Source organism: Spermophilus citellus (assembly GCF_964194105.1).
Source record: "Spermophilus citellus genome assembly, chromosome: X".
Lineage (NCBI taxonomy): Eukaryota > Metazoa > Chordata > Mammalia > Rodentia > Sciuridae > Spermophilus > Spermophilus citellus.
Genome location: NC_138190.1, coordinates 65,906,582 through 65,920,298, shown reverse-complemented (window position 1 = coordinate 65,920,298; position 13,717 = coordinate 65,906,582). Strand labels below are relative to the sequence as shown.

Sequence of the window (13,717 nt, the reverse complement as noted above, 5' to 3'; positions counted from 1 at the left end):
ACAAACTCATTCAATAGTCTACCCTACCTTTAATGTACCTTTATCACTAAGTGTTGTTCTTTAAGATGAACTTAAACCAGTCATGGTGGTGTGCAACCAAAACCCAAGGGACTTGGGAGGAAGAGGCAGGAGGATCACTCAAGCCTAGGAGTTCAAGGCCAGTCTGAGCAACATAACAAGACCTCATTAAAAAAAATGATTACCCTGATTTTATTTTTAATGGAATTTAATTGCTCCACTTTTGTCCTCTTCTTGCTTTATTAGCATCTCTACTTTCCTTTGTTCTTAGCATGTATGAAGTAACCAATATTCTTACCTTCTGGTTAGGTTGCTGTGGGAGTGTAAAGATGGACTTCCAGTAGGTCCACGCAAAGAACACAAAAATGGCATGGTAGAGTATGAGGTAGATAACTGAAATGAAAAAAAAATCAGAACTTATGTTAACTTTTTATCCATTTTGAGAGTTCAAAAAGACAAACTTCCATGACAAATTTTTATCTTGTTTTCCTATTGCCAAGTATCTCTAGTATTATTATGAAATATTCATTTCTAACATTTTCCCAAGCAGTGACAGGAATAAGTCATAATGCCAAATTTTGAAGCAGAGACTTCCTGGAAGTTGTATGCTCTAAAAGTTTCCATGTGATTCTGTGAGTAAAACAGAAAATGTCCTTTATGACGATATAGGAAAAGCTACTTTTATTGTTATTATCTCTGACACTGCGAGTAATGAAATGTGACAGCTATATAATTTAGAGATTATAACATTCTCTCATATTATTATAATATTCCATATTATCTCACTTTATTTTCTCAATAACATTGTGCAATAATAGTATAGGGTAGTTAATTAATTATCATGGGTAGTTGATTAACCAAAGTCACACACGTAGTGTATAAAATGGCATAGTGTTAATAGCCAAGTATTAGACATAGGACTTCTGATTCTAGGTCTCAAGCTCTTTTCAGTAGCCCAAAACATTACACACTTTTGATGTACCTCTAAAACAGTTGTACAAGTGGCTCTCCACTGCCTTCTTTTTCATAACCTTTGCCTCTTAGATAGCTCTTCTAACATGGGGAATTTTGGTATTCTCCACCAAAGTGGTTATAAAACTGAAGGTCAGTTTTTGTTTCATTGTGAGTCCTTGAATGGCTTGGTATTATTACTTCAATCCATCAGAAAGACTCAAGGGAATGATGTGACTCAAGATAAAGGTAACAGGGCTGAACCTCTCATACATTTATGGCTAAATGAAAAATGCCTTATTCTCTGGCCCATGCTTCCTGCCCCACAGTACATTTATATGTGCTTGACTTTAGTAATTATGAAATCTCATTTTAACATTCAAGAATATAAAGTAAAAAATTAATGTTCACCCCACACATACATCTAACTTCCACTCTCCTCATCTTAAGGCATAACATCTCTTTGGTGTTGGGTATGTATCATTCCAGATCTTCTTTTTATATGCTTATAAATGTATTCATACAATAAACATGAAATTTTTATGGTATTTAAATTTTTTCTTTGTGTTGTTTTTGAAAAGTAATACATTCATAAGGTTCAAAATTTGAAGTTAGGGAAGTATACAATGAAGTCTCCTTTTTATCCCTGTCCCTCATCTGCCCAGTTCCTTTCCCTGGAAACAATAATTTATTGTGTATCCTCCTGAAGTTTTTTAAAAACAAAAATCACTAGTGTGTTTTCCATACAAATAGTAGAATTCTACACACTAGTCTATATGCTATTTGATATTAGTAGTATTCTATACAGTATTCTATATACTATTCTGTACCACACTTGTTTTTCACTTAGAGTTGTAGATTATTTCACTTTATATAATTTGGAGAGAGTGAGCTTTCTCAATTCCTTTTAAAAGACTTCAAGAGATTCCATTGCATGAATTTACTATAACTTATTGAACCAGACTGTCTGATGGAACTTTTGGGTTTTTTCCTCTTCTTTTTCTAATAGAAACAATGCTTCAATAAATAATGTGTATGTATATTGGTTAGCACATGCACAAAAAATATGTGTAGGATCAACTAACTCCCTAAAGTAAAATTGCCAGGCCAAAAGGTATGCCTTCTAGTAGATATTGCCAAGTTGCCAATGAGAAAAGTTGTATTTGATTGATGTTCTCATCTTCAATGAATGAATGCTTCTTGCTCCATAGTCTATCCTTTGTGAAGTGTTATCATGATTTTTTTTATCTTAGGCAACCTTTGTTTGTAGAGATCAAGGGTAATGGGGTTAACCAATTTAGATCACTTGGCTGATAACTAAACTCTTACACTTGGCAGTATTTTATTGGCATTAACTACGTTTTACTGCAATGATTGAGATGGGAAGTGTGGGACTTTAACTTCATCCAGGTCCTACTACACATTATTGACTGGTTTGCTTATGGAATTGGAAATGGCTGGGTCTTATTTCTGTATTCCAAGGATACATAAATTATGGATGCTTTTTTACAGACATGTAAAATAAAGGATCTTGTGGCTAATGAAATCAAGGCTATTCCATAGATTGATATGATAGTTTATACTATAGATTTCATAAAAATTTTAGAGTTGGTGGAGACCATAGAGATTATCTAGTTCAAACCACTCATTTTATAGAGAGGTAAATGATGCTAAGAGATGACAAATGATTTGATCAGGGTTACCAAGTGAAGTTATAGAATCAATAGAACCAGAAACCATGTTTCTTCACTCCCAGTCCAGAACTCATTTTCTTAGAACAGAGATTCTCAAATTTCAGTTTGCATCAAATTTACCCAGAGAGGTTATTAAAATGCACATTGCCAAGCCCTACACTAAAGATCCTGAATCAGTAATCTGAAAAGGAGTCTAAGAACCTAGCAACTCCTCAAGCTCATTCTGAGTTAACACCATAAGAAAGAGAGCCTCACAGGCCATTTGGTTGCCCAGCCTACCATCCAAAGGAGGAAGCCCATCTCTAACATCCCTGGCAGCCAATTACTTCATCTCTGCCAATGTGAAATGACTATTTTTGAACTATGGGCAGGCCTCATGATTCTCAATTTTATATATATAATTTTATATATAAAATATATATTAAAATATATATAATTTTATATATAAAATATATATTTAAAAATATAATGTTCCTAAGCTATGGTCCCAAATGTATGCAAGTCCATTCTTTTCTGCCTTAACATGCAACATATTTCTTTTTGTTAATTTTTTTTAGTTGTTGATGGGATGTTTATTTTATTTATTTATATGTGGTTTTGAAAATATCCAGTGCCTCATACATGCTTGGTAAGTGCTCCACCATTGAGCCACAACTCCAGCCCTGCAACATATTTCTTTACAATTAGTATTTATACCTAAAACTGTAATTTTTATAAACTGCAAGGACACTAAGTCTTTCTTTTAATATGATGTTCCAGTGAGGTTTCAGATCACTAGAGAAACTGAACAGTTTATGAACTCTATCCCTGAACTGTCATGACTCATTGACATTGGAATGAAATGGGAAAACATCTTTTAAAAAAAGTAAATAAAAGCACAGTAGAGCCCTTTGCTTATCTGATAGTCGTGGGGCATCAGAAGCTGCAGGAGCTAAGATTATCTACCACATGAAAGCCAAAAACCTTTGAAGTGTGTGTGTGTGTGTGTGTGTGTGTGTGCACATGCACGCACACTTTTTTCTCTTTCTTTCAACAAGGTGAAAAGGTTTGCAAGAGGAGCAGAAATAAGCCATAGGGAACATGACCAACTGCCAAAGAAAAATCTACCTAAGTACGTAGTTTGCGTTTAGTCACTGTGTTGCAATGTGAATAGCTCATTGTGGTAATAGGTTCTGAAATTAGAATGATTACTTGAGCTTTATTCCTAAAATAATGATTCATAAATACCTGGATAAAAATGATAGAATCTGAAATTACATGGTTGAAGTAGCATAAACTTGTTATTAGCAACATGTTTGGCCAGCGGGATGCCTTTTCTAGATGTTGCTCCCAGGGATTACTTGGGAAATGAATGACTGTGTGTGTGTGTTTCTATATGTCTGTGTGTATGCAATGTCTGTGCACACATTCTTGTGTGAATAAGAATGAATACAGCAGATAGACTACTCTGAATGAAATAAGATGAGCATCAAAGTGGGAAAAAGAGGAAAGTAAAGCAACTTTACTATATATTTTCAGAAATACAAATGCTAAGAGTTGTTGCTGTGACAAAGTATCTAACATTTTCTCTTTAAAAGCTATGGTTGGAAACTATTTAGTTTAAAAACACAGGGCTGGGGATGTAGCTCAATGGTAAAGCACTGGTTGTATGAGGCCCTTAGCTTGATAGCCAATAGTGGAAAAAATAAATTTTTAAAAAGGAAGTAGAAACAAATAACAAAGACTGGCTTGATCATTTCAAAGTGACTTTCCTTGTAAGGCAGGAAAGAGACACAGAACAACAGGAAAATAGCTACTTATTAGCATCACATTACTTTGGGCTAGGGATATAGCTCAGTGGTAGAATGCTTGCCTGGCAGGAATGAAGATCTAGGTTCAATCCCCAATACTGTAAAAAAAATTGAGATTATTTTATGTGATACCTTTCATGCAATTGATGAATAAAAGCTCTTAAGTTGATAGAGGAAAATGGGGAGAAAGAATCACCTTGCAATTTACACATTGTTATGATTTAGATAACGTGTCCCCCAAAAGATCATGTGTGAGAAATGCAAGAATTTCCAGAGGTGAAATTAGATTATGAGAGGTATAACCTGATCAGAGAACTGATCCACTGATACATATTAATTTAGCAGCAATTGTAGGCAGGTAGGGTATGACTGGAGGAAGTTGGTCACTGGGGTTGTGCCTTTGGGGTTTATATTTTGTTCACGGTGAGCAGAGCTCTGTTTCTTGTCGCCATGTCCTAAACTGCTTTCCTCAGCCATGCCCTTCTGACATGACGTGCTGCCTCTTCTTGAGCCCAGATATGGAGTCAGCTGTCTATGGACTAAGACCTCTGAAATTGTGAGCCAACATAAACTTTTCTTCATCTACATTGTTCTTTTTTTTTTATTTTATTGTTGGTTGTTCAAAACATTACATAGTTCTTAATATACCATATTTCACAGATTGATTCAAGTGGGTTATGAACTCCCATTTTTACCCCCGTATACAGATTGCTGTGTCACATCAGTTACATTTCCATTGATTTACAAATTGCCTTTCTAGTGACTGATGTATTCTGCTGTCTAGCCCATTCTCCGCTATCCCCCCTCCCCTCCCCTCCCCTCCCCTCCCCTCCCCTTCTCTCTCTCCACCCCCTCTACTATAAATCGTTTCTTCCACTTATATAATTTTTCTCCTACCCCTCCTTTCCTCTTATATGTAATTGTGTATAACCCTGAGGCTCACCTTCCAATTCCATGCAATTTCCCTTCTCTCTCCCTTTCCCTCCCGCCTATCATCCCTGTTTAATGTTAATCTTCTTTTCAAGCTCTTCGTCTCTACCCTGTCCTTGGTTACTCCCCTTATATCAAAGAAGACATTTGGCATTTGTTTTTTAAGGATTGGCTAGCTTCGCTTAGCATAATCTGCTCTAATGCCATCCATTTCCCTCCAAATTCTATGATTTTGTCATTTCTTATTGCAGAGTAATACTCCATTGTGTATAAATGCCACATTTTTAATCCATTCATCTATTGAAGGGCTTCTAGGTTGGTTCCACAATCTTGCTATCGTGAATTGTGCTGCTATGAACATCGATGATCTACATTGTTCTTGTCAGGTCTTTTAGTCCCACCAATGAAAAAGCTGACTAAAACACACACTATTATTCAAATAGGGACAGCAGTTGTAGCTTTAGCAATTGAAAGAGATCTCTCCTAAACTCCCTATTTTGGCTCAGGATAGAAATCCCCAGATTATGATCAGGGGGAAATTTGTCAGCAGGTGACATCTCCCTTTGAGTTCAGCACTTAACAATGAGGTGTTGATTCTAATGTTGGAGCTTACTGTCTTACTTACTTTCACTGTTTTATAATTTCTAACAAAGAGCTAAACCTTCTCTCTCCCTTATCTGAAGAAATGGAGAGAATGAGGTCAAGGCCCATAGGTTGTGCCCAAAGACCTAAGGACACTTCATGAGAATATAAGAATTGCATATGAGTTGTTTCTGTTGTTTAATTACCTCCTAGCATTTAAGGTTTTCTCCAGTTGTTTCCAAGGTTTAGACAGTTATCTCCCAGGAGTCTCTCTGATGGTGGGATCAAATTCTGGTGCCAACATACAGAATTATGTTTTGAAAGGGCATAGTCTTCCTCATTAATATCAATTTCAAAAGTTGGGGTTATAACCTACGTAACCCAATCTCTCTTAATTATCCATTAGGTATATGCCACTCATCAATTTATATAAACTTTTCATAAAGCTAGTATGTTTTCAGTCTATACCAGTTCCTGGGTGCATAATGAGTCTCATAAGTTTGCAAGCTACTATTGTGAAATAGGGCTTCAGCTTATTATACTGAAATTAAACTTAGCCTTTCCTTTCCTTTCCTTTCTCCTCCCTCCCTGCCTCCCTCCCTGCCTCCCTCCCTCTCTCTCCCTCCCTCCCTCCCTGTCTCTCTCTCTCTCTTTCTTTCTCAGTGCTGGAATGGGATCTAGGGCCTGGTGCATGCTAGGCAATCACTCTACCCCCAGCACAAAGCAGAATTTTTAGGTTTCAAAGAGCTTTTTCAGTTCTTATGTATAAGAATTTGGTGAACAAAGCCAAGTTAACAAAATACAGACTTCATATATTTGCGAACATGAATTATAGTCCCTTTCAGTTTTTGCTCTGTCCATGTTAAGGATGCTTTTGCCTTTTGGTCTATTTTGGACATTGAGGTGTTATGTGAAACAAAATGGATTTAGAATCAGATGACAGGAGCTTGAATTCTAGATATGCCACTTAATAGCCTTGCCAAAAATCACATGAATATATGTAATCATATGTATATGTGCATAGGTATGTGTGTGCATATATGTAATATGCAAAATATATGCTTAACTACATTTTATATGATGTGCATATATATGCATATCATATAAAATGTAACATGCATTTATAAATATATAAGTATATATTTAAGTATATATTATATGCATATTATATAAAATGTGCAATTTATATATATATATATATATATATATATATATATATATATATATATGTAAATACTTGCCTGACAAGGTTGTTGTGAGAACTTAATTGACGTAAAAATGTGAAAGTATCTGACATACTTTAAGGACTTAAAAACAGCTATTTTTTCCCTCTCCCTTATTTCCTCTCAAATCTTAGTGATTTGTCTTTTGAGATATAGTGAGAAAAATTACACAGACTTCAGGGGCAGACACAAAATGGCTTTGCTCAAAGAGAGAATAGTTAGTTTCTAGTCTTCTCTGTTATGTCTAGCTTTTCATTGATTCATTCATCTTGGGGATAAAGAACTACACAAAGCAACATCCTTTGGAGAATAATCTTGGGCTGCTTTAAAATGTGTAGTTGGGATATAATTATTCCACATGTACAATATGGATTAAGTACAGCCCATTGCCTCCATGTTGTCAGGAATATTCACTGTGGATTCTAAAGAGAAACAGAGAATCTCTATTGTCTACATGGTTACATGGTGCTGGGGATTTGTGAACCAATTCTTTTTTTTTGGCAGGAGAATACCAGGGATTGAACCCATGGGTGCTTAACCACTGAGCCATATGCCCAGGCCTTTCTATTTTTTATTTGGAGACAGGGTCTCAATTTGCCTTGCTAAGTTGCTAAGGCTGGCTTTGAACTTGCCATCCTCCTGCCTCAGTCCCCCCACCCCGATCCCCTGGGATTACAGGCATGTGCTAGCACACCCAGCTTGTGAATCAATTCTTATTGGCCAGGTTAATGAGAGAGGTTCTACCAATCGCAGGTTTGCTCCCTCAGAATGTATTATCTTTTGTTGATGCAACCAATAAATCCTTTGCCTGATTAACATGATGTTGACTTGATTTATTTAATTTCATTTTTTTTTGCAATGATGGGGTCCAAACCCAGGGTCTTGCACATGGTAAGCAAGTGTTCTACTACCGAGCCACATCCTTACACCTTTGATTTATTTTAATATCATAAACTGTCAAGAGTTTCAAATGACCTCAGATGCTATTTGGTATAGTTGTCTAGAATACACATAAATCTGCTTTACATTATCCCTAATAATCAGTTACCCAGCTTTTATTGTAACACTTGAAATAATGGGGAACTTATCAATTCCTGGGAAGCACATTCTATTGCTGGAAAACTCTGTTAAACACATTTTCTTTATATTATGGTGAAACATGTCTCCTGGAAATTCCCTCCCATTGATCCTAATATGGGAAGAAATCAGATTTGCTTAAAAAACAACTCACTAATAGACAAACAATAAAAAAAATGGGCAAAAGATTCAGCCAACTTCACAAAAGAAGATATACAGATGGCAATCACATGAAGAGATGCTTAACATCATTAGTCATTACAGAAGTACAAATTAAAACCCACAAGGAGATACTACTTCATACCCAATAGAATGGTGCCAAAAAACAAAACAAAATGAAGCAATGAGATGATAATATCAAGCAATGGTAAAGATTTATAGAAAGTGGGATTCTCATATATCACTGGTGGGGAAGCACAATGGTAGAACCACATTGGAAAACACTTTGGCAGTTACTTGTAAAATATATAAAGTATATATAAACATATACTTACCATATGACTCAGAAATCTCACTCCTAGGTATTTACCCAAGAGAAATAAAATCATATATTCCCACAAACGCCTGTACATGTATATTTTCATCAGCTCCATTCCCCAAACTGGAAACAACCCAAATGTTCCTAAACTGGTGAATGAAAAAGTGAACTGTGATACATCTGTAGTATAGAATACTACTCAGTGAAAAATAAAAGGAACAAACTATTCATATATGCAGCAACACAGACGAATCTTAAAAATGTATGCTGCTAAGTTAAAGAAGCCAAATACAAAAGGCTACATACTGTATGATTCAATTTATATAATATTAAGACAAAGGTAAAATGTAAGGGACAAAATCAAAAAACAAAACCAGTTCAGTGGTAGTGAGGGATAGAGAGTGAAAGAATTACTTGCAAATGGGGGAGAAAGAGAAATTTGGAGTAATGTAAATGTTCTATACATTGATTGTGGTGGTGTTTATATTATTGTATTTGTCAAAATTCATTGACTTGCACATGTAAAAAGGGTGACTCTAGCTGAGCTCTCTTCCTGCACTCACTCTTACTAGTGTTCTCTCTCCCTCTCTTCCTCCATGTTTGTCCTTGCTGTTTCAACCTTACTTAGTTGGCTATAAAAATTTTAGATCATGTGGGCTGCCACTTACCCCCTAGACTTTATTTGATACAACTTTTGATTAATCCATGATTGCAGTGAACACACCTGTTTATATCCTAATATTCAATGGCCAGGACAAGCACTCTACCGCTGAATTACACTCTCCAGCTCTAGATCTTTCGAATGAGAATGATTTCTATTTTAAAAAATTTCTTGGGGCTGGGGATGTGGCTCAAGTGGTAGCGCGCTCGCCTGGCATGCGTGCAGCCCGGGTTCGATCCTCAGCACCACATACCAACAAAGATGTTGTGTCCGCGGAGAACTAAAAAATAAATATTAAAAATTCTCAAAAAAAATTTCTTTAGAGTTCTCTCCCCAATCCCCCTCATCATAAACATCTCTCTGGCTGGTACCTATTAAATAAAAGAGCCCTTTCACCATTTAAAAGACAGAAACTGATTGGACCTCATTTAAAAATCCTTTTACTTTGAGAAGAGCTTTTGGATCTTCAGAGGCCGCTGATTTAAAATTCCCTTCCTCTGAGTCCAGCTCCATTTCCTGGGGTAAATTTCTTTGACTCAGGAGAGAAACATATAAAAATTGGTTTAAATTCTTTGCTTTGGATTTGGTTTTGTATGTCTTCTGACTATGGGTTCCCATTTTTTAGACAATTTTTTTTGTAGATTAACGTTCTCTTATGATCCTTCCTTATCTTGTTCTATTTTGTTTGAAGGTCTTATCTACTTTTGTTGTTTGCTTTTAAGAAGTAAGCATTTCACTGAACCACAAATCATTTTGCATTTGTTAACAGACCCATATATATTTTGGTCCTTTGTAATAAGAAACTGTAACAGGGATCTAAGAGAGTCTGCCTTTGCTAAAAGCAGTGGCTCTTTCTCTAGACTCATGCAAATGCTACGAGTAACTGAAAGCAGAAGAAATCTTGCCATCTCTGCCTTCATTTTTACCTCTTTATGAAACTTAAAACTTTGTGACACTACTCAGTTCTGCATGTACACAGTGTTAATCATTTAAGGAATGTTCATTAAAAACTAGTAGTACAAGCTTTGTCAGCCCTAAACTTATCTAACCTCTCTCCTCCTTGAACTCTGAGGCTAGATTTGCTACATCCTGTTTCAGACGCCCAGAGTGGTGTAGTCATCATGGGCTTGCAGAATTATATGGGAGGGAGAGGGAGAGGGAGAAGGAGAGGGACACACACATCTCTGGAACTATTCCCAGACACAGAACTGAAGGGATGGTCAAGGTCAACCAGACCACAGTCTGATCAAGACCACTTAATGATGCGCTCTGCAGCAATTCTGCCTTTCTTTCTTTCTTTGTTGGTTTAACCACTTTAATATCAAAGAAGATAAACTTTAAGGTACATACAATGTATTGCCAGGTGCAGAGAGGGATGAAACACAATGATAACAGTTAAATCTTTCAGGAAGCATAAACAAACTTGTATGGACCTAGTAATATAACCTCAAAATATGTAAATGAAAATCAGAATTAAAATGAAAAAATGGATAAACTTATACTTACGGTAGAATATTATAAGACTCATTCCTTAGTAAGTGATAGAATAGGCAAAAAATTTCAGTGAAGGACTGGGGTTGTGGCTTAGTGGTAGAGCACTTGCCTAGCATATATGAGGCACTGGGTTTGATTCTCAGCACCACATAGAAATAAAATAAAGATATTGTGTCCACCTAAAACTAAAAAAATCAGTGGAAATACAGAATAGTTGAGCATAATTATTAACAACCCTCACCTAATTGACATACTTACAACACTGCATTCAACAACTAGAGAATGTGGATTCTTTTTGAGAAAATATGACATGTTTACCAAACGTGACCATGAAGGGGAACACAAAGCAAATTGTAACAAATTCTAAAGGACAAAATCATACAGCAGCTCTTTTCTAAGCACAATGAAAGTCAGCTAGAAGTCAGGCACTGTGGCCCATGCCTGTCTAGGGAGGCTGAGGCAGACAGGAGGATTCCCACTGGAGGACAACTTCAGCAATTTAGTGAGACCTTTGGTGTCTTAATAAAAATTAAAAGAAAACAAAAAAGGGCTGCGGTTAGCTTAGTGTTAAAGTGCCCCTAGCATGTGTGAGATGCTGGGTTCAATTAGGAAAATTAGAAATCCATATGTAAAAGAATGAAATTTGGGGCTGGGGTTGTGGCTCAGTGGTGGAGTGTTTGCCTAGCATGTGGGAGGCACTGCATTTGATTGTCAGCACCACATAAAAAATAAATAAATAAAATAAAGGTATTGTGTCCATCTACAACTAAAAAAAATTTAAAAAGAATGAATTTTAACTTCTATCTCTCACCCTGTAAAAAGTCTCAAAATGGATCAAAGACCTAGGAATTAGACCTGAAACCCTGCAACTGCTAGAAGAAAAATGCAGGCCCAACACTTCAACATGTCAGCACAGGAACTGACTTCCTTAACAAGACTCCTATGGTGCAAGAAATAAAATTTAAAAATCAGTAAGTGGGACTGTATAAATTAAAAATCTTCTTTACAGCAAAGAAAACAATCAACAGAGTGAAGAAAGGGCCTACAGAATGGGAGAAAATCTTTGCCACCTGCTCCTCAGGACAATAATATCCAGATGATACAAAGAACTTAAAAAACTTAATACCAAAAAGACAAATACTCAATAAATGGGCAAAAGGCCTATATGGATACTTCTCAAAGGAAGAAATACAGTCAACAGTCAACAAATATAAAAAAGGTAAACATCTCTAGCAATTAAAAATACAAATTAAAACTACATTGAGATTTTATCTCACTCCAGTCAGATGGCAATTATCAAGAATACAAATAATAAATGTTGGTGAGGATGTGGGGAAAAAGGTTGTTGGTGAGACTGCAAATTAATACAGTATGGAGATTTCTCAAAAAACTAGTAATGGAACTACCATATGACACAGCTATCCCACTCCTCAGTATATATCCAAAGGATTTAAAATCAGGTTGCTATAGTGATGCAGCCACATCAATGTCTGTAGCAACACAATTCGCAATAGCCAAGCTATGGAACCAACCTAGGTGCCCTTCAATATATGAATGGATAAAGAAAAATGTGGTGTTTATATACACAATGGAGTATTACTCAGCCATAAAGAAGAATGACATTATGGCATTTGCTAGTACATATGTGGATCTGGAGACTATGATGCTAAATGAAATATGTTAGTCCCCAAAGTCAAATGTCTTCATGATATATGGAAGATAATTCAAAATAATGGGTGGGGTGGGGTGTGGGGGGTAAAAAACAAGGAAGAAAGAGTAAAGGAAAAAAGAGAGTGGAGAGGAAATTTCATCAAAGTTGAGGAAAAATCAGTAGAGTAGATGAAGGGGATTGAGGAGGAAGAAAACAGGATGGGAAAAGGGAAGAACAGTGATATGAATCTGACAGAATTTTCATAAGTGCATGCATAGATATGGCATGGTGAGTTCTGGCGTTGGGTGCCACTAGATAGATAGATAGATAGATAGATAGATAGATAGATAGATAGATAGATAGATAGATAAAGTAAACTGTAAATGCATTGAAAAGGAATTGTGGAGTGGAAGGGAGCAGGGAGAAGGGGGAAAGTGCTGGGGACTTAAATCAGAGTAAGTTGTGTTCCATGCTTTTGTAATTATGACAAGGTGTATCTTGGTGGTGATTATAACTAAAAAGAATTTTTAAAAACCTCCAAAGACAAAAATGAAGCTTAAAACCTAGTTAAAACACATTAAAAATGTTTACTAAAAAAAAAAAGAAGGGTAACTCCTACTGTATGTAAATTTTGGGAGGGGGTACTGGGGATTGAACTCAAGGGCACTCGACCACTGAGCCACATCCCCAGCCCTATTTTGTATTTTATTTAGAGACAGGGTCTCACTGAGTTGCTTAGTGCCTCGCTTTTGCTGAGGCTGGATTTGAATTTGAAATCCTCCTGCCTCAGTCTCTAGAGCTGCTGGGATTACAGGCATGTGTCACCGCACCTAGCTTGTAAATTTTATCTCAATATATCTGACCAAAACAACAACCACCACAACAACAAAAAGAAATCTATACATGGGCCTTTTCCTTTGATGTCTTCTCATCTTAGATTTTCTAAAATTCAGCAAGACAACTATTTATTCTGACTTCCCAGCTAAATATTTTCATTTTCCTCGGTGGCCAGGTCCAAATATCTTAGGAATAATGGGCTGTAGGATTGAAAGCAATGTCAATAGATACACAACTAGAGTGGGAAGTAAAATCATGATTCTGAAACTGAGCATTTATTTCACTATGGCTCATGTCTAACATATAGATATCTTGTCATTTTAACTCAATA

At 36.2% G+C, this 13,717-nt stretch overlaps 1 protein-coding gene across 2 annotated transcripts in view; it reads right to left on the bottom strand.

The window, feature by feature from the left end:
• The window catches only part of ZDHHC15 (zDHHC palmitoyltransferase 15), a 107,046-nt gene that overhangs the window by 66,991 nt on the left and 26,338 nt on the right, over positions 1–13,717 (bottom strand). For both annotated transcript variants that reach the window (XM_081276587.1, XM_081276588.1), the window contains one exon: positions 317–411. In XM_081276587.1, coding sequence (XP_081132713.1) covers positions 317–411 — 95 coding nt within the window. The remainder of the gene's footprint in view (positions 1–316; positions 412–13,717) is intronic.